This window comes from Buteo buteo, chromosome 11 (assembly GCF_964188355.1).
Source record: "Buteo buteo chromosome 11, bButBut1.hap1.1, whole genome shotgun sequence".
Lineage (NCBI taxonomy): Eukaryota > Metazoa > Chordata > Aves > Accipitriformes > Accipitridae > Buteo > Buteo buteo.
In genome coordinates this window covers 24,422,502-24,450,361 of record NC_134181.1, presented here as the reverse complement: position 1 = coordinate 24,450,361, position 27,860 = coordinate 24,422,502, and the positions used below count along the sequence as shown (strand labels likewise).

General features: G+C 55.1%; 2 protein-coding genes across 5 annotated transcripts in view; both read left to right on the top strand.

Annotated features, from left to right (window-relative positions):
• The first annotated feature begins 1,337 nt into the window (after positions 1–1,337).
• On the top strand, positions 1,338–16,409 carry TUFT1 (tuftelin 1). Of its 3 annotated transcripts, XM_075040674.1 has the most exons (13): positions 1,338–1,409; positions 5,883–5,957; positions 6,239–6,343; positions 6,766–6,852; positions 8,731–8,811; positions 9,170–9,241; positions 9,863–9,976; positions 11,498–11,626; positions 12,397–12,491; positions 13,117–13,222; positions 13,730–13,813; positions 15,422–15,522; positions 15,861–16,409. In XM_075040674.1, the coding sequence occupies exons 1-13, from the start codon at positions 1,350–1,352 to the stop codon at positions 15,913–15,915; spliced, it is 1,164 nt and encodes a 387-aa protein (XP_074896775.1). In that variant the 5' UTR covers positions 1,338–1,349; the 3' UTR covers positions 15,916–16,409. The 3 variants fall into 3 exon arrangements, with proteins under 3 accessions (XP_074896775.1, XP_074896776.1, XP_074896777.1); XM_075040675.1 differs by lacking the exon at positions 8,731–8,811; XM_075040676.1 differs by lacking the exons at positions 8,731–8,811; positions 9,170–9,241.
• A 1,527-nt stretch (positions 16,410–17,936) lies between these two features.
• Positions 17,937–27,860, top strand: part of SNX27 (sorting nexin 27) — a 35,560-nt gene continuing 25,636 nt past the window's right edge. For both annotated transcript variants that reach the window (XM_075040671.1, XM_075040670.1), the window contains exon 1: positions 17,937–18,230. In XM_075040671.1, coding sequence (XP_074896772.1) covers positions 17,947–18,230 — 284 coding nt within the window. In that variant the 5' untranslated portion in view covers positions 17,937–17,946. The remainder of the gene's footprint in view (positions 18,231–27,860) is intronic.

Genomic DNA, 27,860 nt, shown 5'->3' with positions numbered 1-27,860 from the left:
CAGGGCCGAGCTGGCTCCGTCCCCAAGCTAGCGTGGGGCTGGGACAGTGCCTGTCAACCCAGCCAGCCCCATCCCTGCTGCCTCAGTTTCCCCTCCTGCGCCCTGGTAACATTTAACCGGGATGGAGCCTCCAGGGATGGACACGGTGACAATAGCAGGGACACCCTGTCCCCTCTCTGGTCGGTACTGGCCACGTCTCTGCGTCACCACCACCCAGGGCTGTGCCCGGCTCAGCGTGCCCGGCACATGGCCCTGCACCCACAGCGTCCCCGTTGTGGCTAAACCGGGCCAGCACAACCAGTTCTGCCCTCAGCTCCTCCCGGACACGCGTGTCAGAGCCGAGGTCAACCACCGTCCCCACCCTGTGCCTCGGTTTCCCCAGCGGCTGCTTGGCCTGACGAGGCGGCAGGGGCCCAGCTGCTCCTCGGTTTCTCCTGCAGGCACTGCAGCGGTTGATGGGGGGCTTGGGGGCCGTGGAGTGCCCAGGGGGAAGAGGGGCCGGCTCCCACAGCTGAGCATGACCAAAAGTTTGCCGGTCCCCAGCTTTGGCACCAGCAGGCAGCCCGGAGGGAGCAACGTCCTCCAGCCTGCAGAAAATCCTGCTGCCTCAACCCCCCCCAGGGCCTGGGTGTCCCCACCCTGGGGCTGGAGCGTGGCCCCGGTGACTGCACGGGGCTGGAGCGTGGCCCCGGCCGGCAGGTCTGGGGCCGGTGGCCGGCTGAGCTCATCGCAACGGTATGCGGCAATTAGCGCCCGCCCGGCAGAGAGGAGGCAGCCGGCACGCCCGGGCCACCCGGCGTGGCACAGCGACACCTGCCCCGGCAGCGGCCCGGTTCCCCGACCCCCGGCACGGGCGAGGGGCCTACGGCACCCACCGGGCTCGACCCCGGCGTGCGGCCGGTGACGCCGCAGCTCTGCGCGGGGGCACCCCCGGCACCTCCCGCCGGGCTGGGCCGGCCCCCCGGGGGCTAAACGTTCCGCAGGTGCGGGGAGACGATCCGATCCCTAGCGCAGTTCGGGGCACCGCAGCCTGGTTTGGCGAGGCTCGGCGCGGCATCCCACCGCTCGACGCTGCCGGCCAGGCCGTGGCTCGGTTTGGCGCGGGTTTGGCAGAGCTCGGGTGGGGCCCGGCAGGGCTTGTTACGGCCCGGCACGGCTTTGGCACGGCTCACGCTGCCCGGGCACGGCGCGGCACGCCGCGGGCGTGGCCAACCCGGACGGGCGTGGTTAAAGCAGAGAGGGCGTGGATCTCGAGAGTGGGCGTGTCGGTGGGCGTGCCTCCCCGCGGGCGGGGGCGTGGCCATATAGAAGGGGCGGTGGCGCCGCGTCCTGCCAGTCGCGACGGGGCCATGAACGGGCTGAAGGGCTGGTGCGCGGTGCTGGACGTGCGGCCCCACGGCGAGAGCCCGGTGAGCCCCCCCCGGGGCCCCTCTGACCCCCCCCATGCCCGGGTCCACGGGAGCCGCCCCTTTCCTTCTCCCGGTGCTTCTGAGGGGGTGGCTGCTGCCCGCGGGGGTGCCCCGTTGGGGCAGGGGTGGGGGGGGTCCCGGGAAGCGTCGTTGGTGGAGTGGGGCTGCGCCCACCCACCACCCGGTATCGCTGCCCCAGCCTGTGCCCGGGCTCGCCCGGCAGCCGTGGGGAGGTTCGAGGGTTTGTGGGGGCCCTGCGGCCCCTCTCTGTCCCAGAGGGCTTGGGGGACCCCCAGTTGCCAGGGTCCGCGGCCATCCCGTTCCCGGGACCATCGCTGGGCTGGTCCACGGGCATTCAGGTGAACCCTGCTGGGGCAGACAAGGATGGCAGAGCGCACTGAGGGGCACCCCGCTGTCGGCGTTGGGGTCCTGCCATCCTCTGTCCCGCTTACGGGGGACTCCTGGGAGTTCTGGCTGGCACATAGTCCCATGCAGCTGTTGAGCTGTCCCAGAATAATGTGGGGTTTGGGGGTAATGCACCCTTCGAGCGGCTCCCGGGGGCTGCGGCGGCGGGAGCAGCCAGCAGCGAGTCTGTTTTGGCACTTTCCTCCCTCGGTTACAGCAGGGCCTTGCGTTTTTCCCTTCCTTATCGTTGAGTTCTCCTCATCGCCGTCAGCAGCCAGGCCATCGTCGCAGGGATGGGCCCTGGGTGGGGCTGGCAGCACCGCAAAGCCGGCCCTGCGCCGGCGCAGTGCCCCGATTTCCCTGTGACGGGGGCGAAGCCAGCGGTGGTACTTGGCGATTCGGCTTTTTGCTCAGGTTTGGGCAACCAGAGGGCTCCCCCAAAGGCACCGGCGGCGGCAGAAGAACCGTGCTGGTGCTCGGCCACCTTCCTCCGTGCCAGCGGCTGCCCGGCTCCACGGCCTGAGCCCTGCTGGGTGACTCAGCTCTGAGTCTCCTCAGGAGAGTCCTAATTCTCCGCAGCTTTCCCAGCCTTATAAGGAGCGATTGCAGAGTTGGGCTCGTTTGGTTAATGGGTTATTACGGTGATAAGCGCCTCTGTAACACTGGTGATCTCCAAACACCAGAGCTGTTTGCTGCTGATCCTTGGCAATACCCTCTGGGTCAGGTCAGGCCTGTTCTTATTTAACAGTCGGGACAGACGGAGTGCCTCCCCCATGGTTGCAAAATGCCGGCGTCAGGATCGCCGGCTGTGGGTCCTCCGATGGTGCCGCCTCTCCTCTGCCTGGGATGAGGTTGTGATTTGCGTGGTTCCTTCTTCCCCAGGAGTGGAGTCAGTCCCTCTCCCTGCAGCCAAGCTTTTCCCCAGTGGGTTTTTTTTGGGCTGGATGACACAAAATAGACCAAAAGACTTAAAATTTGCTTCTGCATCCCTAAGAGCTGGTCCCTAGTTATCCTAGCCAATACCACTCGCCCTCAATTCCAGGGGACCCGGCTCTTGCTGGGTGGTTGGACCCAAAGGGCCGCTGGGATTTTGGGAACGCCTCTTCGAAGGGTGCTGGACGGGAGCACGGCCATCCTGCCGAAAAGCCTCCAACTGCTTGTGCTTTGCTGCAGCCATCACCCAAAGCTGGCCAAGCTCTCCTGATGGCGGTTAATTCCCAAGGCTGGTAGTAAAAGCCATAAACACTGCCAGGTTGGAGTAACTCTTGGGGTGCCTGGTTGGGGTGTTAAGGAAGCATTTTCTTTACAAAGTGGGTTTTTTCCAAGCGGGAGGCAAGTGCAAGGCACTCCATCTTCTTCCCAGCACTGGCCACATTGCAAAACCCTCCTGCCTTCCCCAGAAAATAACAGAGGGGGCCTGAAACCCACTGCCCCCTCCACTCCAGAGCTGTAAACAGGAGGCAGAACAGATTTAATGCCAGCCAGGAGGTAAAGAAACAGGGCAGGGGAGTCCCCATGGCTCTGCTTTTCCTGCCCCAGCTGAATTTGGCACCTTGGAGAGGGAGGCCAGCGTGTGCTGGTTGTGACATCCCTCTGGGTTGCTCCGGCTTTGCATCAGAGGAGCTGCTTCTCCCGGAAACAGCCCCGGCATTGGCAAGAAGCTGATGAAAACTTTGGCTGCGGGACAGTAAGAGCAAAGCCCAAAAGTAACCGTGCGAGAGCATCACCAGGGATTGGCGTGCCGGCGGTGCACAAGACGAGAGCCAAATTAAGTGCCTCTTATCCTCTCCTCCGTCCGCCCGGTCCCGATCAAGCACAGCTCACCACAGCCGAGGCTGCTGCAGACAAACAAGCTGGGCAGGGAGGGGTTTGCTTTAACCTGGCTGTGGCTTCTGCCTCCTGCACCTGCCTCAGCCTCCTTAAGAGCATACCTGTACCAAAAAAGCTGGTTGTCTCCCCTGGTGGTCCAGAGGGCTTTGCTCAAATGTCCATCTTGTGTCTCGCCATCCCTCTGCCTCCCCCATGCTTCCCCAGTGTGGAGGATGGAGACGACGGAGCCTTCCCCCCCTGGCGTTTGCATGGGTGGTTTTCTGGTTGTTTGACCTGAGGTTTGGTAGCGCCAGTGCTGGGTGGGAAGGCACCGGCTGCTCTTTGCTTCCTGCCACAGCTGGTTTGTGTCGGCTCGATGGTGGATTTATCCAGGAGCAGGTTTTTTGGGGGATCTACTGGGACAGAAAGAACCCGCATGCCAACTCCAGGTAGTTTTGGCTGCGGGGCTGGAAATAGGCTGGTGCTTGTTTCTTATCGCAGCAAATCTTCCCCAGGCAAGCGATTTCTTTGGCAGCCTCATGCCCTCACCTGGACTTGACGGGACGGGGATGGCAAATGCGAGATCCCAACGCTTGTAAACAAAGCTGCGAGTAAGGACACGTGAAGGGACCGATGTGCTGCTGGCGGCTCTGCCGGGCTCGCGTTGTGCCAAGGCTTCTGCCCTGCTGTTGGCAGCCTGTGCAAGAGCGGGCTGCTCCGTGCTCTGACCCCCGGCCTTTCCCTGTGTCCTGTTTGCTTTAGGCAGCACGAAGATGATGAGTGATGCTTTGCATGCAGGCACTGCCATGAGCCATTTTCCCTGCTGTAAAACCCTGAGTGCTTCTTGCATCTTCCCAAAACCATGGAGCACACTACATCCGGCTGCTCTGAAGTTTTTCTGACCGAATTTTCCAACTTCTTGGGTCTTGCCAAGGAAAACATTCCCTGGAGTAAAAGTTGCAGACAAGTATCTGGTTAAATAACCTGTGCTGCTGAGTGCTAGCAGAGCTCAAGTGAAGTTTCTGTTAGATAATTGTCTTAACGGGGGAACAAAGGGGTCTGGCCCCGTGTTTGAGATCCGTAGGAGGGCTCCTCGTTTCCCAGGGTGACAGAGTTTGTGTGAGCTGCATATACAAAATATTTTGGAAACAAACAGATGGCTTGTCAAGACTTGGGTAGCGAGGAGAGTGCTTGGAAGCAGGGAGGCAGAAATACCTTGATGTTGCTTTTGGAGAGCAGGAGGCTGACGTGGCTGGGGTGTGGCAAGGGGCGGGTGCCTGGTGCTGCGCGGGCACCTACCCTGGCTCCACTGTGCTGCTGCCCAAGAGCCCACTGCCGTGGCTGTCACACACCGAGCAGCTCCTGCTTGCAGGGTCGCGTTTAATAAGGACCATGAGCGACGGCTGCCTGGGTGCCGGTGAGGTCTGTCTGGGAAAGGGGGGTTGTACAGTGCCGTGGGTGCACAGTGCTGGTGTTATGCTGAGGACGGGGAGCGGGCAACTCCGTGGAGCGTTTTGGGTCTCCACGCACTGCCTTAGGGCTCTTTATGCGCTCCGGGCAACTCCTCGAGAGCTTGCTGAGCTTTGCATGGTGCTGGACATAGCTGAAATGCCTCTTCAGTGGGTGTCACTGGTAGGAGGGCTTTGGGTGAGGAGTTAAGCAGTGAAGGCCTCCGTGGATGCTCATGGCCATGAGCTGGGGAACGCTCTGCTGCTGGTCTCGCTGGCTGCTGCCAAAACGGGCTCCGCTCAGCCAGGGCTGTGCCAGTAGAGGACGGGCAGAGCCGTGAGGGTGTGTAGCTGTCGCGGTAGGGCAGGGAGAAGGATGAATCTGGCAAGGTCCCGGCACACGAGCTGGGAATGGCTGCTTTCATCCTTCTCCAGGGCTGCTACTGAATGCCATGCATCGGCCCCGCCATAGCTGGCTGCAGTGACAGATGACAGCCGTGACTCCTGGCAGAGGAGGGCATGCACGAAAATGAGCCCGGCAATCATTTCTCCTGCCCATCTGCATTACCTCAGCCTTGGCTGGGCCACGGGTCCTCCAAGCCCTGATGGGTTTGATAAATGTAGTTACCGTGCGCTCACAATTACTCATTTTAATCCCAGCGTTACTTCGCAGGCTGCAGCTCAAACTGAGGGGGAAGGCAGCTTGTCCGCGCATCTGCAGTGATACCAACCTGGCTTTCAACTTGTACCAGAGCTGGATGTAAAAAGACTTTCAGGGAGTTATAAAACTAAAGCCCGCCTCTTGTTTTAGGAGAGCGTGAAGGTGCTGCGGCTGACTCTGCCAAATGACCTCCCGGGTGACAGGCGTGAGCAAGTGAAGCAGAAGGTGGGTCTCCCCCGTGGCTTGGTTTGGAGTTGAAAATACAACTTTGTGAGTTAACTTAGGGTGGAGGGAATGGGCGTTTGGTGGAGGATCAGTCGGTTTATGCTTCGTCAGCTAGAAAACTCAACTCCTGGTCTGTTAAGCGTTTTGGTGCCGTTTCCCAAGGTTGTGTTCGGTGCCACGTTCCTCTGTGAAAGTGCATGATGCTCATTTGACTGGAGCTGGGCAAACCGTTCCAGCCAGTCTCACCTCTCTGAAAGCCCTGCTGCTTCTGTCTCTTGCAGCCGGTGGGAAAAGCCTTCGCCATGGTGGCCAACAGATCCAGCAACAGTCACTCCCTGGCCTCTGAATGCATCAAATCCAATGACGGCGATGAGGAGATCATCAAGGTACGGTCCCTGGCTTTGTTGCAAAGCGATCTTGTTGAATAACTGGGGTTTGAAAAAAGTTTTTGTCTGAAGCTACACCAGCAAAAATCTCCCCAGTGTAGCTCTTGACTGTGCGGGCAGGACTGGTGCAGTGCTGCTGGCTGGCAGCACCAGCTCGGTGGGCTTCCCTGGCTTTGGGGGGATGCAGCAAGAACCCGGGGCAGCTGCGGTGGCTCTACAGGGTGAGGCTCACACAGGAGGAGGAGCAGCTTCAAAAAACACCATGGAAGGTTCACTGCAAAGGGGAAACCCATGCACAATGTGTCTTGGGAAGCAGTGGGATCCAGTGTCCTGATCCCTGTGGAGCTGAGGTTGCTGTTGGCATTACTGGGCTGGCCAGAGTTGGGACGGTCTGACCTGCTGCCACCATCTCTCCTGGACAGGTTTATCTCAAGGCACGGGCCGAGGGCAGCATGAACCACGAGGAGCACGTCAACCAGCTGAAAAGTGAAGTTCGTTACATTCAAGAGGTAGTTAACATCTGTGAGGGGCTCTGGCTTGCGTGCTGCTGCCTGAACCCATGGGGGCTTGTGGCAAGGGTCCGGGGTGCTCTGCTTCCCCCAGGAACATCCCGCAGGGTTTCATGCAAGCGGGTGGTGATGCCTGCACCAGTTGCGGCACTCAAGCCCCGGCTGAGCCCCAACCACTCTGGCAAACTGGCAGCAGAGCTGAACTCTCCAGTTTGTTGACTTGCCTGTACAGGGCAGTAGTCTAATCAAGCGCCATAAATTAATTCAGCCTGACTAATTGCTCTGCTATATGGACTGAATTTGAAGAGAATTGCGTGATGACTTTCCCCCAAGGCTGTCCCCTGCATGCCTGGGTGCGGCACAACCAGAGCCTCTTGTTAAAAGGCAGTTTCTTTGGTATGTCTCATCTCCCAAAGTAAACTGGATGATGAGGCTCTCAGAAGATTAACCCTTTCCTCTGCTCCTGGTGGGTATGTTATTTCTGGAGAGCTGGTTGCAAGGCACGGAAGTGGTTGCATGCATGTTCTGGCCTGGGCAGCTTGGCCTTAAAAAAAAAAAAAAAAAAAAAGAGAGAGAGAAACGGGGAGGAGGGGGAATTTGGGTGTGCTCTCATGGGCAAGTTTCTGTGCTGGGTGCTGGCCCCAGGGAGCAGCGAGGGGTAGATCTGGTAGGGCGGCCTCCAGATCTTTTACGTCATCCTTCTGACTCCTCTGCCAAAACACGTGTTTCTCCCCCTGAAAGAAAACAGCCTGTTCCCACTGCCTCCTGCCTGCAACCCAGACCTGCCTGGCTCCCGCCTGCCCAAGGCTGCAGTGCTCCGGGGGTGTTGCTCACCCAAACCTTATCTCACAGCCACCTGGATGCTGCAGTTTTTGTTCATGATCCTTCCCACTCCTGGGGCTTCGACTTCAGCTCTTCTGATCTGAGCTTTCCCATAGCTCCCCACAGCTCGGGTGGAAACAGGAGCTGGGTTTTCAAAGGACCTCTTAGCAATAGTAGAGCGGGACTTAGACCTTGTCTGGCTGCAAAGGCTGTACGTAGCCCTGTCAGAATAGCTGAAGCAGCATAACTGTGCAGTACAACTTAATCCTGCATGTGAAAACCAGAGAATAAGCTAAACCAGTAAGTCATGGTGGCAGTACCAGTCTGTCCGCATCTAAGAGAAGTGCCCTGCACTGGATCGTGGTGTAAAAAACCTGGGGATGTCTTGATCCACCTGGATCAAAGTCATGGATCGCTGTCCCCAGGTTAAGGGCTTGATTGCTGACCTGAGAGCTGCACATCGTGCTCTTGCCTTGTCCCTTGTCCTGCCACTGCCCGGCTTCCAGCAAACTGCTTCACCTGAGTGCCTTGGGCATCTAAAATCAAGGGGTAGGGATGAAGCCACGCTGTTAATGCTTTGAGAAAGCTTTTCTTTGAAAAGCGTTGGAGCAGCGTTTGCTGTAAAAGCCTGTAAATCATTCCTCTGGCTCACTTGCTCTGACTAATTCGAGTAGCTGCAAGTCAAGACTGTACTTGTCAGCGTCCTGCAGTGTGGCAAAGAGAGAGCTGGGGAACAGCAAGGGTCTTCTTGGCACTTCAAAGGTGAAGTCAATGACTAATGCATGAAAAATGAGTAGCGTCTCCAGGTTGTTGCTTTTTTTTTTTTTTTCTTCCCATGATTGTGTGGGACAGCTGCCTCGCAAGGATCATATCTGCCAGAGATGGTGCTGCTTGCAGGCAGGGCTGTAGTAAAACCAGAGGGTCAGGCTGGAAGAGAAGCCATCGATTGCGTATCAGCGCAGGGCATCGTAGCAGCCGCCGTGCCTTCGTTTGATTTCTGTTAGGCTGAGTGATACTGTCCATGCAGATCAAGCTAAATTGACTTGCCTTTGCCAGGCTAGAAGTTCTTTGAAGAAGCTGCGGGAAGACTTAAGTAGTAAACTTGAGAACAGACAAGGAGATAAACAGCATGCACAGGTAACGGGAGCATTTCTCGGGCATTAAATGACATTGACTTATTAAAAAGATGTCATCTTTGGGTCCGGAAAATGATAGAAGGGGCCTTAAAGATTGAGGTGCTTGTGACGAACAAAAGCCATGTTGGCACCATTTACAGGCAAAATTCGAAACCCATGCAAGCACGTAACGAGGAGTCAGTAAGCAAAATGCATTGGCTGGCCAAAGGCTCTATTGCATGTTCGTTTGCAAAAAAACCCCTCAGTCTCAAGTTGCTGTGGTGCCCCAGAGCTAGCTGTCTGCATGTGACTGTGTTCTCGTGCAAGCAGCTGTGCCAGCTGGTGTTACATCCCTGTCCGTCTGTCCTTTGCTTACGTAGGTTGTGCTAGAAAAGCAAAACGGGAGCTGGCTGTACCCGGAGATGCTCCATGCTGATTCCTGGGAGGACCAGGTATGGAGCTAAAGAGGGGGATTTCAGCACTATGGAAAGAAATACTGGTTTTAGTTTGCAGTCTTCCTCCCAGCAGGTAATTTTGCACCTGTTCAGCACATGATCAGGCGCTCCTGCGGCAAACTCTAGTCTTTTTGTCAGGGTCAGATCAGAAATGGAGTGCAGCTCTCTTAGAGCAATAAAAGTGTGCATAATAGGTTTTTAAACCTCTGCACATGAGAGCTTTTTAGCAGAAGGGATAACAGGAACCTTAAGCTGGTAAATATTTCTCCCGCTCTTCGTCTTTCTCCTGGCTGGGGCAGATGCTCTGGGCTGGTGTTTCAGGCTGGGTTGCTGTGGACCTGGTTTGCATTGCGGGGTTTTGGGTTGTCCAAGCGCAGATCAGGATGGCATCCTGCAAACAGGGCTTGGAAGCCAACCAAAGGATACTGTGCCTGTTATCTTGAGGGCTGGAAGCTGTCGCCCAAGTGTGGGAGGTGAGGACAGGAGCGCCTTTCGTTTTTTTTCAAGCTGAGAAATGATGTTACCAGGCTTTGTCACCAACAGTGCTGCCCGCATTGGGGTGGAGGGCTCCTTTGATACCTCCCAACTGCTCATCCTGTCCTGTTACTGTCTCCACAGGAGGAGGACTGCTCAAGTGAAGACGTGGAAAAGATCCGACAGACGGCAAAGAGGCTGTTCACGAAGCTGCAGGAGGTTGAAAAGCGCCACCAGTTGGAAAGGAAAACCTTTGAGGTGACTACGCTGCGCACTTCTCTGCTGGGAAAGTGTGATTTTTATTTTATTTTGCTATTTTTTTCTTTTTGGAAGTCTGAGGAGCTGCATGAGCACATGAGTTTGGGCTGCCGGAAGTGTCTGGCTTCTCCTTGCAGAGCAGTGGGCTCAGTGTGTGCTGTTAAAATACACCGGGGAGTCCAGACCTGGCCAAACCCCAGCAAACTGCCTCCCTGGTTGCCCAGAGGAGTGTGAAGATATAAATGCTTTCCCAGTTAAAAGTCACATAAAATAAAAGCATCAGCCATGTTGGAAGGTGGTCCCCCCCAAACTCTGCCAAGCCTTCCTGACCGTAGCCAGGCTTGGTGTAGGAGAGGGGTGTTTCATGGGGAGTGGGGACCACCAGGGTGTCCCAGCAGGTCGAGCAGAGACCAAGTCTGGGGTTCCCAGCCATGGTGCTGGGCTGCTGTGGCCATGCTGGCCGTTGCGGTCTCTCTTGGAGCTCAGCCTCTTCACCTGCAGGGCTGTTTGCTGTAGAGAGGGGCAAGCTGACTGGGAGGCACCCGGACCCATCGCACGGGTCTCCTCACCTGCCGAGCAGTGCTGACAAAGCTGCTGCATTCGCTTCCCTCCCTTCCTCAGCCCTGGTGATTAATGATCCTCTTCGGTTTATTTTCTAGTGACTGCTCATGTCCCGGATGGGCTGGGCATGACTGCGTCACCCCGCAGCTCCATGCGCTGGTGGCAGCGGTGATGTCCCGGCTCGCATCCTGTCCCGCAGACCAAACTGGTCCTGGCTAGCCTGGGGGGTTCCCCACAGCAGGATGGGGGACAGCGTCTGCTGGGGAAGTGTGTTCGAGTGGTGACTGCTTCCTCCAGTATGGAGGAATCCACCTGCCCACAGCGGGGGCAAGTGCCCCAAGGATGTCTGTCCTTGAGCGTAGGAAGTTGTGTGGTTTGGTGGCATTTTGGGGTCTTTGGTCAGCTGTGATGCTGACTGCAGGCTCTGAGCCCAGATGGAGATCCTGGGGATGGCAGGGATGGGTGTTTCAGCAGTTGTTGATCCTGCCAGCACTGCCCAGATGTGTGCCTTGTTGTCTGAGCCTGCTCTCCAGCTGTCGTGGGGACCCACAGGGACACCCTTGTCCCCTCTCAGCTCCTGAGCTGGTGATGCAGGTGTGGGGCTGGCTGCTGAGGTCAGTTCCTTGGGCAAGTGGCCTGAGAGGAGCCTGCAAACAGCCCCAGAGCACGTGTGGCTGAGAACGAACATGTCTCTTGCATTTGAGGAGCCTTTATTGCTACAGCATTTAAGTGCTCACTCCTTTGAAGTGCTTTGAAGCCGGGGAGCTTTCTGAAGAAGCTCTTTTCTCTGAAGCATGTCGGGCTGTTTGCTGAGACGCCCGGCTGCCTTCAGCAAAATCTGCCTGCCAAGGCTCCGAGCACTGGTGCAGTTTCAGAACAATGCTTGGGAGAGAGCTCCAGTGGCTCTGGTGTCCAGGCATGTGAGGGTCGGGGGTAAAGGTATCTCCATCTTGTTTGCAGAGGACGGTGTCACAGTACCAGGAGGAAGCGGAGCAGACAAGCTCTGCCCTGCGGAGAGCAGAGCAGAGTGTGGTGGAGAAGGAGGTGCAGGTGGATGAGCTGCAGAGACTCCTGGCAGGGATGGAGAAGGTACTGACCCTGAAGCCTTGGTGGGACTGATGGGATTAGTGGAGCTGCCTGGTCCCACTCTGCTAGTGGGGGGAATGGGAAAGCCTGGTGGTGATGAGTTTGGCAGTGTTCAGTGCAGACCCCGCAGAGCATCTTGGACCAGCTGCAGGGTACCCACCATACAGAGGGTTTGACTTCCCAGCCAGGTTTAACCCAAAAGCATTGGGCAAAGCCAACTGCTGGGAATGGCTCAAAATTGACTGTTGCTGATTTAGACTTGCATTTCTCAGGTCTAGAAGATCTGGTCGGTCTGTGCAAACTCTTCCAGGTATCCTGGAAACAAGCGCACAGTCTAGACATGCCCCCATGAGAAGAACCAGGAGGCTTAGCACAAACTCCAGCCTTGATTTTTTTTTCTTTTTCCAGCTGTGGTCTGCTCATAATAACATTAAAGTCATAAATCTAACAGTGCAGTATGAGCATGAAGTGATCTGGGACTGCCTTCCCTGGCCCGACAGCAGGGAAGGAGATGGGTTGGTGCCTTGCCTGTAACCTAGGGGTAAAGGAGCGGGACATCTGCTGTCGGTCATCTCTGCGGCTGCCCTTGTCTGTCTGTCTCTCGCATGTAAATTTAATGCTCATGAAAACAACCCGCAGACTGAGCAGGGAGGCTGAGCTGAGCATGCCTGGCTCCCTGGGTGTTTGTAGCTCCCCGCTGTGCAGCGGAGGCCAAGGAGCATGTGTTGCGACTTGTTTCCGTGCATGTAACTCAGCCTCTCGCTCTGCCGCAGGAACACCGGAGTTTGCTGCTGAAGATGAAAGAAGGAGAAGCAGAGCTGGCGAGGCTGAGAAGCGTGGAAGGTGACAAGCTTGCTGAACAAGACCGGTGAGGCTTGGCCTCTGGCTTGGCTGCCAACTCCAGAGCAAGCCCATGCCGCTGGGTCGGGGTGTCAGCTCGCTGGGGCATGACTGCACATTCCTGCGAAGGGTGTGCTTGCTCTCTGGCTTGCAAAACAGCACCCTACTCCCAAGAGCTGACTAATCTCCAAATACCTCCCGCAGTTTTGCTTTGCTCTGAGAGATCCGGAGCTGGGCTGCCCAGAGACCTCTAGCAGCCTCGCTGCGGGCTGGGAGCTTGGGGCAGGTCCTGGGGAGCCTCCAGAGCAGCCGATTCTCCCTCTAATGTTGGATTTGTTCTGCCCAGCTGGTATCCTTGTGCTCCAGGGGCTAATTGGCAATGGCTTGTTTCTGGAAGGCCTTGTTTGTGGCCTGACTCTTCCTGATGTTCCTGTGTCCCTCCAGTCTGTGGTTGCTAGTCTTTGTGGCTCCTGCTTGAATAGGTTTTGTCTCTGCCTCTCCTTACCTCGTCTAGTCAAAATATTTCAAGATCTGTGCGGCTGTAGAGGAGACCTGGCTGATAAAAAGCTGCTCTGGGCATAGCTGGGTGGGTGCTCCCTTTCTGGGAAGCCATCCGATGGCTCCTGGACTCTTGTCTGCTCTCCTTTTCCCAGGTCCGCTCAGCTGGAGAAGGAGGTGGCCATGCTACGGGAGAAGATACATCATCTGGATGACATGCTGAAAAGCCAGCAACGCAAAGTCCGCCAGATGATCGAGCAGGTGAGAGTAGTGGGGCTGGGGTGGGAGGACGGGTGAGGGAGAGCCTGGGAGGACTTGGAGGGGACTTTAAAAAGGGGGGGGGGGGTGGGGAAGATATCTCTTAAGCTGCTTGGAAGCAAAGAATTGCTGGTTTGTGGGGCTGAGTCCCTTTGCAAACCAAAGGGACACAAGTTCAAAGGCAGCCCAGAGCCCTGTCCTGCAGCGGGGACTGACCCCATGGTGACACCCCAAAGTGCTGCGGCACAAGCTGCCCTGGCCCAGGGAGGGTAATAAAAGGAGTGTAAAAGGAGTGCTGTGCACCCAGCTTGGCCTGCTGAAAGAGTTAAATCTCAAACTGTGTGAGCAGAGGCTCCTTCACCTGGGGCTTAATTCACAGACTTAATCTGAGGCTTTTTTTGATTGGTTTTTATGCAGACCTTGGAGTTAATGTTGTGGGTATTAACAGGCAGAATAAGCCCAGCCGTACATGAGAGGGATTTTCAGCCACTGTGAACTTTTCTCTTATAGCTCCAGAACTCCAAGACGGTGATTCAGGCCAAAGATGCCGTGATCCAGGAGCTCAAGGAGAAAGTCGCTTACTTGGAGGCTGAGGTGCGTCTTAACGGGGCCATTTTGGGGGGGTGCGCAGGGTCTGCTCCAAGCTCAGACCCTCTCGTTGAAACCTCCCTGTGTGACTGGTTTGTGCATGCCTGTGGGTCATGGCTGGGCTCCCTCACAGCAATGAGCTTCACTCTGGGCAGAGCAGCTGGCAGCAAAGCTTTTCCCTGGCACCAACACCTGCTTCACATAGAAAAATGTGCCCTCCACAGCCCCGAGGGCTGTGCTGGTTCCCCAAGCTGGTGTGATGGTTTCCAATGCAGCTGGGGTTGCTGGAACAGCTGTGAACTCAAGCAGAGTCCCAAATAATCCCATTAAGCACATTTCTCTGGCAGCAAAACCTTTCTTGCTTACAAAGCTGCAGCTGAATGTGTGCGTGTCAGAAATTAAAATTGCATTCCAGCCTCTAGGATTATAACAAGCGTCAACCTTCTCTCCTTTTTTTTGAATAAAAACAGCCTGCATCGGCACTTCTAGTGTTTTCTTCCCTCCTTGGTGACTTATTTTGCTAATTTCTGCATGGGGACAGTGTGTGTGAGCACAGCCTGCTGTGAACCCACATGGGAAATAGATCCAGCGAGAGAGATTGCATGCTGGTGGGTTTCCCTGTTGGGTGTTCGGCAGGTCTTACAAACCATCCTGGCTCTCCTTTGGCAAGCAGTCCCTATAGAATCATAGAATCATTTAGGTTGGAAAAGACCTTCAAGATCGAGTCCAACCATCATCCATGCCCACTAAACCATGTTCTGGAGTACCCTGTCTACTCACTTTTTGAATACCTCCAGGGATGGTGACTCAACCACTTCCCTGGGCAGCCTATTCCAATGTCTGACAACCCTCTCAGTAAAGAAATTTTTCCTAATATCTAACCAAAATCTCCCTTGCTGCAACTTGAGGCCATTTCCTCTCGTCCTATCTCCAGCCACCTGACAGAAGAGACCAGCACCCACCTCACTACAACCCCCCTTCAGGTAGTTGTAGAGAGCGATAAGGTCTCCCCTTGGCCTACTTTACTCCAGACTAAACAGCCCCAGCTGCCTCAGCCGCTCCTCATAAGACTTATGCTCCAGGCCCCTCACGAACTTGGTTGCCCTTCTCTTGGACACACTCCAGCAACTCAGTGTCTTTCTTGTAGTGAGGGGCCCAAAACTGGACACAGTACTGGAGATGCGGCCTCACCAGTACCGAGTACAGGGGAACAATCACCTCCCTGTTCCTGCCGGCCACACTGTTTCTGATACAGGCCAGGATGCCATTGGCCTTCTTGGCCACCTGGGCACACTGCGGGCTCATATCCAGCTGGCTGTCAACGAGCATGCCCAGGTCTTTCTCTGCCAGGCAACTTTCCATCCACTCTTCCCCAAGCCTGTAGCGCTACATGGGGTTGCTGTGATCGAAGTGCAGGACCTGGCACTTGGCCTTGTTGAACTTCGTATGATTGGCCTCAGCCCAAACTATGTAGGGCTAGATTTCATTTCCCTCAAGAAAAAGCTGACACATGGCAAGAGATTATACTGGAGAATTCCTCGGCAAGTGATCTGTGTGCCTGCAGCCTGCCTGTGCCCAGCTGCCCATCGCTAACTGTGGCTGCTTCTTTTGCAGAACCTGGAGATGCATGACCGCATAGAGCACTTGATTGAGAAGCAAGTCAGTCGGGGTGGCCACAGCTCCAGAGCACGCTCGAAGTCGGAGTATGTGAGCAGGTACGAGGGGAGCACGCACCCTCCAGCCTGTCTGGCTGCTCAGCAGCTTCATCTGCAGGTCCATGTCTTACCTGAGGCAGAGGGAGCTGCAGTCTGGCAGGAGATGCTGGATGCACAGATGCTCTTCTGGAAGGGTGTTGTATTACTGTCTGTTTGCAGAGAGGTCTCCACTCCTGCATCCCTCCTTCAGGGGAGTACAGGGGAGCAGGGTTCCCTCCTGTGGGTGGTTTTGGGGGGAGACATCACCGACCAGGGCTGGGGCAGGACCTTCTCTTGCAGGTTTTCGCCCCAAAGCCCATCCAGTTCATCTGGCTGAACCAACCCTTTCTCTCTTGCAGCAAAAGGTTGACGGGCCCCAAGCCGCTCCCTCTCATTCGAGTAGTGGAAACATGAGTTTCGAGGGCCGGTCTGAGCTGAAGACTCTCCCCTTGTTATCGTTGACTGGATTTCCCTGCTTGACTGCCATCCTCTGGCCTCTGTGCTCCCGGAGTCTCCCCGGAGTTGTTGGCAGAGGGCTGTGCCCTGGAGAACTGGCAGCCGAGGACAGACATAGCCGGGGTGGTCCTGGCAGAGGAAGGAGGTTTGTGAAGCGTCCATATTGCTGTCCCCACTGGGTCCCAAGGTCACACGGATGCCAGTTTGGAGGCTGGGACCAGCTGGCCCTGGCATGGACAAGGTGGCTCTCTGGCTGGAGAGCCAGGTTCGCTTTCCCTGGTCAGTCCTGGGTTTGCTGGGGTTGTTCTGCAAGAGCAGCCTTCGCTTCTGAAGGGCCTCATCTGAACAGAGCCCCCTGTTCAGCTTGCAGCTTGCCAGCATGGACTTGGGGTTTAACCTTTTTTTGGTTTAAAAAAAAAAAAAAAAGAAAAAAAAAAAAAGATTCACTCTTACAAACAAAGAAATCCTCCTGAAACCGGACTCCTTCCTACAACAAAGCCCAATGCGTGACAAGCTGGGAGCCTCCACCTCTGATCTCCAGCACATATCTGGCTGCTCCGGACTTGGCAAAGGCTCACGTAGCCAAAAGTCAGTGTATCACCATGCTTTTCCCAAGAGCGTAGAGAAATTGTACCCAATGTATGTGTAGTGTTTAAACCCAGAGGCTGTTTGGTTTGTTACCTGTATTTATTTCAATAAATTATTGGTGTCTTCCACTGATGTGGTGACAGGCATGATTGCTGCTGTCCACCTCCACAGGAGCACAGTTGAGGACTGCCTGTCCCATGTTTGAACTGGAAAATACCAACCAGCTTCCTCTGGGCTTGCGAGTTATTACCTGTCTTGTCTGCGCCTGTGCTCAGGAAGGGAGTTTGGGTACATCTAGAGGAAAGTCATTGGTGTTTGTACTGACTGTGTTAATACAAAAATATATGTGCCTTAATCCCTCCTACTGTAGTCAATTGAATAGATGTGAACAGTGGAAGTTTACTGGGATTGGGGGGGGTGGATTTGGTGTTTTGGCTGTGCTGGCTGAGCTCCCTGCTTCTTGAGGTGGCTGTGTGCCCCCCCCTTTTTTTTCCTCTTGCTGGTATGGCCGAGTTTGACAAACGTCCCTCTCCTGTGCTCTACAGGAGTGAGCTGATGCTGTGCCCAACACCGTCAGCACTGACTCTGGTGGTGGTGAAGGCCAGGGGCTCAGCTGGCTGCTTCTGGCTTGGAGTTCAACAGTCCCCTATGGCTGCCCTCTCCACGCAATCTGTCCCCAGTGCCTGAGGGGAAGGTGGCCAGGCCCGGGTTGAGATGTGGCTTTCTGATTCAGAACCAGAGCTGCTCCACTTCTGCCACCCCCATGGCACATCTCCAAGGGCTTTGGAGAGCCCCCCTCACGGGGGCTGACTTGGGCTCTGGGCCCGAGCCTGCATCATTTCGGTGCCTCCCTGGTGCTCCTGCTCCACACAGTGGCCTGTGCCACCCACTTCTGTGGTAGCCGGGGCCCCTGCTGTGGTGGAAGTGGGGGCAAAGAGAGCGTGGGCCTGCCGGGGTGCATGTCCTCCCTGGGGACAGGGGCCTCCCCTGCCCCATGCTCCCTCGGGGCTGGGGTGCTGGCGAGGCCTGTGGGCCCCCTGGGCCTGGCAGTGAGGCCTGGCCCAAGGCCTGGCCCCCAGCCCTGTGGTAAGGCCTCTCTGCCACCTGTTGCCTTATGAGGCCGCATGACGTCACAGCAGTGACATCACGGAACGGCGCCGCCGGGCACAGCGCCCCCCCCACCCCCCCCCGTTGCCTCGGAGGCGCGGCACTACAACTCCCAGAAGGCCTCGCTCCCGCTGTGCCGGACTACATTCCCCAGCGTCCCCCGCGCCCGCGGGTAGGGAGTGCCTCGGGACTACATTTCCCGTCGTCCCCCCTCAGAGGCGGTGGGGGCGGTGTCCTACGGTGGCTGGCGCGGCGGTGGTCGCGTGACGGGCCGGCCGGGCGCTGCTCGCCAAGATGGCGGACGAGGAGGGTGAAGGGCTGCCGCGCTCGGCGGCGGCGCCGCACCGGAACGGCGGCGGTGAGGGGGCCCCGGCGGGGCCGGGCGGCCCCCGCGTAGTCCGTATCGTCAAGTCGGAGTCCGGCTACGGCTTTAACGTACGCGGTCAAGTGAGCGAGGGCGGCCAGCTACGGAGCATCAACGGCGAGCTCTACGCCCCGCTGCAGCATGTCAGCGCCGTGCTCGGCGGCGGGGCGGCCGACCGCGCTGGGGTGCGCAAGGGGGACCGCATCCTGGAGGTGTGAGTACGGGGGGGCCGCCGCCCCGCTGCCGCCCACCCTGCCCAGCCCGGCTCGGCGTGGGGGGCTGCCCGCCCCCGCCCCGCTGCCGCCCCCTCCGCTGCGGGAGGGCTGAGCCTCGGGGGGGGCTGAGGGGGTGTATTCCTCTCGCTGGGGGCTTTGGGGGGAGTCCTGAGGGGGCTGAGCCTGGCCGGGGGATTGAGGCATCCTTTGGGGGGGGAGGGCTGAGTCTCGCTGGGAGAGTCGTGAGGAGGGGCTGAGCCTGGCTGGGAGCTTGGAGGGGGTCTTATGAGAGCCTGTAATGGGGGGCTAGGCCGGCTTCTCCTCGTTGCGCATGTGGGGGGGCTTGTGGGGGTGGCTGGACCACACCAGGGGCTTGGGGAGGCTGGTTTGTTCTACTCTCCTCAGGGGCTTTGGGGGGCCCCTAGGGGGGGCTCCTGTGAGGAGCTGTGTTAGTCTGCCCAGATGCTTGGGGGCCCCTGATGAGGGGGCCTGGTCTGGTCTCTCACTGGGGGCTTGGGGGAACCCTTACTGGGGGGGCTGGCCCAAGTTCCTCTCACTGGAAGCCCTTAGGGGGTCCAGCCTCCCTTCACTAGGGGCTTTGGGGACCCCTTATGAGCCAGCCTCTCATCCTCAGGGACCCCTTTATGCAAAGAGGGGTGTGGCTGGCTGCCTTCATCCCCTCATTGAGGGTTTTAGGGTACCTCTTCTTACAGGGGGATGCGGATCAGCATTGTCCTTCCTGAGGGCTTTGGGGGACCCCTTTGGGGGTGGAGGGACACAGCCTCCATCTCCTTGAAGGTGAGGCACTCATTTTTCAGGGGGTTCTTTAGAGGATCCCCTTCTGTGTGGAGGGATTGAGGGTCACAGCTGCAGGAAAGAGCCCCTCCCTTGGAGGGTGAATCAGGGCATCCCCTTCACTAGCTCATCCCTGGGGAGATTCTCCCCCCGCCGTTGTTTTTGGGGGCATCCTTTGGATTGCAGAGCAGGAAGGACTCACAAGCAGCAGAAATACCTGTAGGAGCTGTATCCATGTTTCTGCCTTCCTGGCTGGGAAGGGGGTGGATACAGTGGGGAATTTGCCTGGGGTGGCACTGAGCTCCTGGAGAAAAGCTGTTCCCAGGAGAGATCCCTGGTAAGGAGGGGAAGTAGGTTAGGACGTGTGAAAGGAGGTAGCTGGAAGGAAGGGGGAGCTCACCCTGAGAAAGTCTCCAGGGGGGAGAGCAGAGGGAAGGGCCTGTGGCTGGCACAAACAGGTACTGGGCTGCGTGAGCTCGTGGGTGCCCTCACAGAGAGCCGGCATGGGCCAGCATGAGGTGTGCAAGGGTGCAAACCCTCTTCCAGTGAGTGGGACCCTCAGTCTTCAACGTGGAGACCCTCCTGGGGAGGGCAGGGGAATGCTTGTGGAGAGAGGAGGAGATCTGACATGGCAGGATTGCTGCTGCAGGCATGGCTGGGCAAGGAGGGGGACAAAAAAAAAACCCCCTTTGGGATGAGACAGGGATGCTCTCTGGAGTTGGTGGCCTGCCTTCCACCCCGCAGCCATGCAGCTTTGCAGAAGGCGACAGATGTGGAAATGCGTGCTCAGGGATGGGACTGGCTGCTTGGTTTTTTGTCCTCTTGGTCACTGGGACCGCAGGTTGTCCAGGGCTGTGCAGGAGCTATTTCTCGACAGCAAGAATCGTAATGTGAGCCTGAAAACATCTTTCCGTGGGAATGCTTCAGCTGTCTTGAAACTGATCTTCCCCCCTCCTCCCCCAAAAAAAAAAAAACCCTTAGACTTTGAGCCCATGTTTGCGGACTGACATCGGTTAAATCTCTTTCAGGGCTTTCTGTAGCCTCAGCCTGTTGAGGTGTATTTTTCTCAGCATGTTCCCCTTCGTCTTGTGGTTCTTGGGGTTGGTTCTGCCCGTGCTGAGCTGTGCGATACCTCCTGATCCTTACGTATTTGTACTTCATGCTGAGTTGGTTAAGTTCAATTACTTATTAATTACAGGGATTTCACAGCAGCAGGAATGCTTTGCTGCCAGTCTTTGCAGGCTGCAGTGTGTGAAGGACAACAGCATGTGTCTGGGCCCAGCAGAGAAGATCTGTTCTGACTAGCCCGTGGCTAGAGAGCTGGCCGTGCCCTGCAGAAAGCTTGCTGTTGGGATTTGGCTCTCTCCCGTGTGACCCAAATACTTTACGCTTTGATTTTTTTCTGTGCAGAAGAACTGTTCGGGGGGTGAATTCTGCACCTGGAAGATCTACTTGAGAGAACAACGTTTATTGACTGAGGGGAAATGTTTTCATATGCCTTGCAAGGTGCCAAACTAAAATTCTCCCTTTTGCCCGCTGTGGGGAAACACTTAAAATGTCATGTTTGAAATCAGAGGTGGGTTTTGAGGCCGGTGCTGGAATCGGGGTTCGGTCCCTAGCGTCTTGGCCAACGCGAGGCGAAGGCCCGATCTTTAGTCTGTTGCCAAACCCCGCAGCGGTGTTTGAAAGAGTTAAGGCCTGCAGATAACAACAGTTAATGAGGTGGCACGAGGGGTTTTTGTTTGTGGCTCTCTGGACCCATGGCTTCCCATTCCACAGGGCAGGGAGCAACTGCGGCTGGAAGGATGGGGGATTTCCTATTGCGTTATCTGCCACTTCTCATCTCCCAGGAGAAGTCACTTTTAATTTGCACACGTATCTTCTTGTAGTACTGCCAGATTGGCTCTCACCCTTTTCCAGTATCGGCTATTGCTTTTGTTAACCTGGCTGCATAAATCCGCCTGAAAAATATTACGCAGTACCAGCCACATTTTGGCGGTGTGAAGTCCCTGTGTCTCTGCACACTCTGCCAAGAGGACGCTCGTTCTCCCTGGGTCTATTAAAATCCAACTCCTGCAAGTAAATCTTAGCACGGTTGTGACTTGGAGTAGAAAACAATAAAACAAGACTCCAAAAATAGCTCTGATTTCCCTTCCTTTCCACAGCAGCACCCTGCACACAATGGTGGGGGTGGGGTTCCCTGGGAGGCACGGGGCCCATCTGCCGCTGCCGCCACCTCCCCAGCACAGTGACCCTGGCCCCGGCGCCCAGTTCATCTGCCCACAGGACCCACAGCTGGTTTGGCAGTTGCAGTGAACTTGCTGAAGGCCGGGCTGTGGGTCTGGAGCTGGGTGATGGGGCTTCGGGAGGAACTGCTGACTGCTCGGCATCTTTGCAGATCTCATGTCGTGTTTGAGTGCTGAAAGCACATGCAGGTTAGGTGTTCTCTGAACAGGCTGTTTATTTCCAAGCAGGACTTTGTTTCCACCTCCTGCAACTCCAAGCAAACTGGCCTGGGAGAGAGTTTTTTGGAGCAAGAGCCTGAGAGATGAGATTCTTCCACTGCATGGCCTTGATGGAATTACTGAGGCTGTTGCTGCAGAGTAATGGGGTATTTAGCACGTGGTAACTTGTGGGGTGACAGACCCCACAGACATCTCTTCCCCAGCTCGCTCTGGACATGTGTGGTGCTGGAAGACCCCCAGACCTTCCATCCCTGCATGGCTGAGGGCTCCAGCTGCAGTGACGGGAGTGTGGTTTTCCAGGTGCACAACCTGCTTCTCAGTCCTCATCCAAAACCAAAGGATGTTTAGAGTGTTGTCTGAAGGGTTTACTTAGAGTCCTGTCCTCACTACAAAGTCCTTTATTGCCATCCTTCACTGCGTGACGCTCCTGTATCTAGCATCTAGCTCAGACCTCTTGCTTTCAAAGGCTGGTTTTGCAATGTAGCTATGGCATGCTCTCTAATCTTCTTAGCTGGTTTTGTGTTTGTGGGTGTTGAGGGCATTGGAGACAGACAATGAAAGCTAATTTAGTTCTTGATTATCACCCTGAATGACAATCATAACTAATCTTGACAGGGAAGAAAATCTCACTAGCGTTTGCTCTGCTAGCAGGGAAGCTCGCTCAAAAATAATTGAACAGATAAAGAAGGGATCTGTTCTCAATATCGTTGAACTGTGTGCAGCAGAAACCTGGTCTGATCTAGGCATGGTTGCGAGGGTAGGGGGGTGCTGTACTCCACCAGACCAGAGAATTGGTCTCCATCACTCATTCCTGTGTCAGAAATGTCTGAAATGGTTACAGTACCTTCTGCTTTGAGGGAAAGTGTCATACGCCTTGATACAGGTCTTGATGGAATAACCCCCGACGGAGAGGGCTTCTTCCTAACCCTCATGGGGAGCGACTCCAGTTTGCGGGGTAAAGGTGTTTCCCTCAGGAGATTAAACTCTTTATCTCTTCTTGGTCTAAAGTCTAATTTTGTGTATTGACTTGGGACATAAAAAGCTGGTTCTGCTTTGGAAAATTCCAGAATGGTCTGTAAAAGGGAGGCAGCAGCGGTGTGCTCTGCTTATTCACAGAATTTTGTTGCTTGCACAAAGGGTACGCTGCCAGAAAATCACCTTACGAAGTGGTCAGCAGGCCTTACCTTGGCCAAAGTTTTTAAGGGTGTCTCTTTCCTTAACCTCAGACAGTTTAGGAAGTGGATTGAATCAGTGTTGGAAGCTTTATCTTACATACCTGGATGGTGAGAAGGTGGAAGACATGGGGATGCATGGCCCCCTGGCTGATTCAGAGGTGGGTTGTTGTTCTGCTGTGGTTGCAGCAATAGGAACTCGTGAAACATGTTGAGTTTGGCTTGCAGCCTGGCAAACCTAAAAACCCTCTAATCACCAGCTGATAGATGTCTTTCCTTCACCCACCTCTAAACACACCGTCTTCCCGGTAGTGTTCCTGAATTCACCCCAACCTTTCCAGGTTCCATCCCTTGCTTTCCTGCACGTGTTTTCCAAGCATTTTACTGTGGGTCAGCATCTCTCCCCCTCTTACAAACAGGGCCGCTGAAGCACAGGAGGCGGAGTGGATTTGCCTGGTTAAGGCTGTAGATTAGAATTGGGAATAATTCGGGTCTCCCGACTGCGCCTTTCAGCCTGTGCTTGGTGTGCTCAATAAGGCTGGCGTTGGCTGTTGGAGTGAAAAACTGCAAATGTGTCTTTTCTTTCTTGAGAGATAACAGCAGTGGGTAAATGAAGAACCCTCGTGTGCTGGGTTTTCCGTTCAGTGTACAATTAGATATACGCGAGAGCCTTTTTATCTACCCTGGTTTAACACTTTGCAGTATACTTAAACAGAACTCTATAGGTGCCTAGGAATGGGCACGATGACTGAAGCTGGAGAAATTTAAACCCATTTCTGCCACCTGTGCTCTCTGCTCCTGCTTTGTTCGTCTTGAGATAATGAAGCAAATGGGTCAGACTCCGTGGGCTCAGTGGAAGCGTCCGCCCCTCTCCTGATGGGGAAGAGCTGCTGGGGATGTGCTGGACGTTGGTGCCTGGCGTCTTGCGGTGGCTTTTTTGTACCTATAGTTACCCTTCCTTGCTCACCAGTCTGAGCACTGAGGAAGCAGCGACGGACAAAATGGTAAGGCAGGGGGAGAGTTTCCTTTTACTGGGATTCAAACCTGTGCTTGCAAAATGCGAGCTGCAGACTGAAACATTGAGAGGCCTCGTGAACACCCATACTCCAGGCTGCTGTTAGACTGGGATGCTGTTTCAAAGAGCTGGAGCGTGAGACCCTGCCGGGCTCTTCACTGACATCTCTGGAGGAGCGTCTCATGACAGTGGTTTTCAGCGAGTGGTCTGCAGAGTCCTCAGGGCCTCACTGATGTCGCTCGGAGCTCTGCGAAAGGGCGCTGCTGGGAAACCAAAGCCACTGTCACAGGCTTGAACTTGGTGGTCAGCAGCTTGAACAGAGCTGGAGGAGAATCTGGGTCTACAAAAAGAACAGATAAGAATCATTGCTTTGATGTTGGTCAGAAAGGTTATGCTTAAAAGTTCAGCTCTGTGCTAGCACCGGGGCTTGTGGTCTAGCAGCCCTGTCCATCTCTGGTCTTCTCAGGGTGGTTTTGCTGATGGTTCAGGGAAGGAAAACCCAAGGAGGCCTTGACCTAGATTGTGTCTCCTATTGCTAGTGTAGAAGCTGATTGCTGTTAACTGCTCCTGAGTTTCCAGGGTGGATTTGATACAGACTTGGTTTCTGAAGCATCCAAAATGTTGTTCCTTTTTTAGCAAGACTAAGAGCTTTCCACCTATTGAGTCAGTGCTTGTTTGCTTTTCAGTAGTAGTTAGTTTTTAACCTTCTGAAATGTTAACATTCTTTGTCTTCTTTCAGGGTGTTTCAGAAGTAGTAATTTGCAAGGAATCATTGCTTTCATGATTGGAGTGGGTGAATGGCAGTTGCACTGTTTGCAAGAGCAAAGCATGTCAATATGCACAGGGACGTTAAAACTTCCTTAAAATGTTGTAAGAGGCTTCTGTGAAAATGGTAATTATCTCAACCTTCTTCTAGTCTCTCCCATGTAAGAGCAATAGGAAAGGTCACTGGAATTGCACTTGTTAGTGTCTTCGTGGGTTCTTTTTATCTGTGTGGAATAATATTGGACAGAGTCTGGATTTCTTAGCTGTAGAAGAGGAAGGCTGGCTTCCCTTCTTTTGGGTGATTAGAAATGGGGAAATACTGCTTCAGCCTCAGCTGAACAGCCCTGGCATGGTTCAGTTTTAGGAAGGCTTGTGCTCGCAGCTGTCTGGCTTTGGGGACTGAGCAGTTCAGGGCTGGAGTGGGGGAAACGCACGGCCTGTTGGGGAAACCGTTTAGCTTGAATGGTCTCGGGTGTATCGTGCAACTGAGAAACTTAACACTCCTCTGGGATAAGCTGCAAGTTGCTGGGTCTGTTAAAGCAGCTGTGGATTGGTCTGGCGAATACGTTGCTCTCCTGAGGAGCGGTGGAAGGGAGCCAGCACCGTTGCAGTGGCTGCCCCTTTGCAAATGCAGCCCATAAGGCATTGGTGGTAGTGTCGTGTGGAGCTGCTTTGGTGTTTGGCATTAGCTGGATTTGAGAAAGGAGAGGGATGAAGATGATGAAGCGCCCATTTCTGCAGCTGCTATGGCAAGCCTGGAGAAGCTGTCCCACGCTACTGTGTCCAGTAAGCTCATTAGCTGTTCATCTTTATTTCCAGAGCCTCTCCCAAGGAGGCTGCTGATCCCTGTGGTGACTGCCCTTGTTGCTGGATCTCATCTTCAGCACTCTTATTCCTTCATCAGCCCTTCTCAGAGCAGAGAGTAATCTGTTGTCTCAGCACCGCACTTAAAATCTCTCCTGCAGCTGAATATTCGTGAGAACTATTGTGTTACAGAAGAGGCAGGAGCGCAGGGAGCTTCTTGGTGACATACGGAATTTTATGGGCTTAACGTACAGCCCTGGACAGAGCTGGAGCCAGATGGGCTTTGAGCCAAGTGTCAGGAGCTGGAAGATGCAAAGCACTGGGTGGGGGAGATGGGGACTTGGCAGCCCATCCCCACTAAGAGACAAGTGACATGTGAAGTTGTGGTGTGAATAGCTGCTGCCAGCCTTACTTCCAAGGCCACATCTACGTGGCCAGGCTCTTGCCAGCCTGGTTCTGTCACACCATGGTGGGAGAGCTCTGACCTGTGCTTTGCCATGGTGGCCCTGCAGATAGCATGGGATGGCTGAAGGGGTGCTCATCTGCTAAAAAGCAAAGCCTTAAAGATGACTTGAGTTGTTTCTGGCGTGTTTTTCCTTGGATGGTATGTCAGCTGGGTCGGTACTTTGCCTGAATGAAGCACAAAGACAGGCTGTGGTCTGAATCTCCAGGAAGCTTATTGCAGACTTTCTTGCAGTAAATTTCCTTGTCATCTCTTGACAGACAGATAGTTGGGAAATTTTAAGAAGTCTTTGCAGAACGTGAGTCATTCAGTGTACAAATGGGAGAAGTGAAATGTTCTTCTCTGTGTCTTGGGGATCTTGCTCGTTAGCATCGGCATGATGGGGAATTTTGCTTTGTCAATTGCATGCTTTGTCCTCAGGATCTCCTGGTGTTTGCCAGAAGTTCCTGTTCTTGCCGAGAACACTTGCCAATAGGTGTTCCTGGGTTCAAACATAGCTGCTGAGTGAGACCTTTTCCACACTGTGCTGGCAGAGACTTCAGGTTTGGGGCAGCGAGCGGGGTGCTTCAGCAGCTCATCCTCTTTCCAGCCAGGGGACCGTGCCAGCCTGCAGCCACTGCTCACTGTCTTTGGCCTAGTACTTTGAAAACTCAGTCTCAGAGAAGCTTTTGAATTCATTACGGTGAACAAACACCAGTCTGCTCTGCCCCCCAGCATGTATTTTTTTGTGGCAGGAGCTTGCTGAACCACAGACTAAAGATCTTTTGTTAAGCGTAACCTGCTATAATTCCCAGAGGTTGGCTTCCCCCATAGCACCAGGCAAGCCCTTGATGGGCAAGTGCCGAGGCTGGCGGCACCTGATCTTTCCCCGCGTGTGCCAGGGTTTCTGCCCTCGCAGTGGTGTCAGTGGGCAGCAAAGCATGTGGCTGCCTCGGGTCACAGTCCGGAGTCTCAGCCCAGGCCTGTCTTGGCAGGTGTCTTGGGCATCGTGCTGGACTGTGGACTGCGGACTGCGGTGCAGGCGTGTGTTCCTTCTGCTGCGGTGAGATTATTACCGTCAGAGACGTGGTAACGAGTGCTTTGGGGTTATGTTGTCCTCAGCTCAGCGAACATGAGCCCTTAGTCATGGTGAGTATTGAGCTAGACCGACCCTACCCAGCACCAGGAGGAAAACAGCTTCTTCCCAGCTCACTGGGGGGATGGCAAGAGCATTTGGGAGCCCCTTGCAGCCCTGTTTAGGTGGGGATGCCCCTGCCAGGGGGACAGCATGAGAAGGCTCCACATTGCCCAGTCCAACATCGCACTGAACAGCTCCAGCATCGCTTCTACCTACTCAGTAAAGAGCTTTCCCGCGGTAACCTTCCTGCGAGGCAGCTCACATCCCCAGTGAGACGAAGAGGAAGCTGGGCACTGAGGGAAGAAGACTCACCCACTGTGCTGCAGTGGAACATGACAGAACCTCGTGCTCCTGGTTTAACCACATCCACGTTTGGTGGCAGACAGCCGAGAGAAGTGATTTGTTGGAGGAAGTTGCTCTTTGAGTGCTGCTGAAGTCTGGCAGACCTGGCTGGGGGTTGCGTGTGCCCGGCTGCGGTCTCTATCCTGCAGCAGTTTGCTCTGCCATGAGCAGAGTTCTGCTCTATTTCCCGTCCCACACAGAAGAGAGCTGTTTGCCATCTGCGGTACCTCCTTTGTGGAGGGAAGGATTCATTGGATCTGGTTGTCATCCGCCACTCTTGTATCTGGACATCCTTTCTGTAAGGTATGGAGGGACCCAGCCCTGTGGTCAGCTCAGCAGCCCTCTTCTGGGACCGTGCGCGTCCCCTGGAAGGGTAAAGGTAATGCCTGGATCTTTTTTTCTGACTCCATATGGAGGCAGAAGCTTGAGGAGCAAAATACCTGAGTGTCCCGTTGTCTCTGGAAAAGTGCATTCAGCTCTCAGAACCCACAGGTCTGTGGCTGTGTAAACAGCATGTTGTTCAGCTGTGCTCCTCTCACCTTGCCAGCTGCTCTGATTTGCCTATGTCGTATGATTTACCATTCCTTTTCTTTGTTGGTTCATCAATGATGATTCCAGCCTGAGTTGCTATGGTGACTTTATTGCAAAGGTACGAGTCCTTCGGCCCCCTGCGCCTGCAGTACTGACTGCT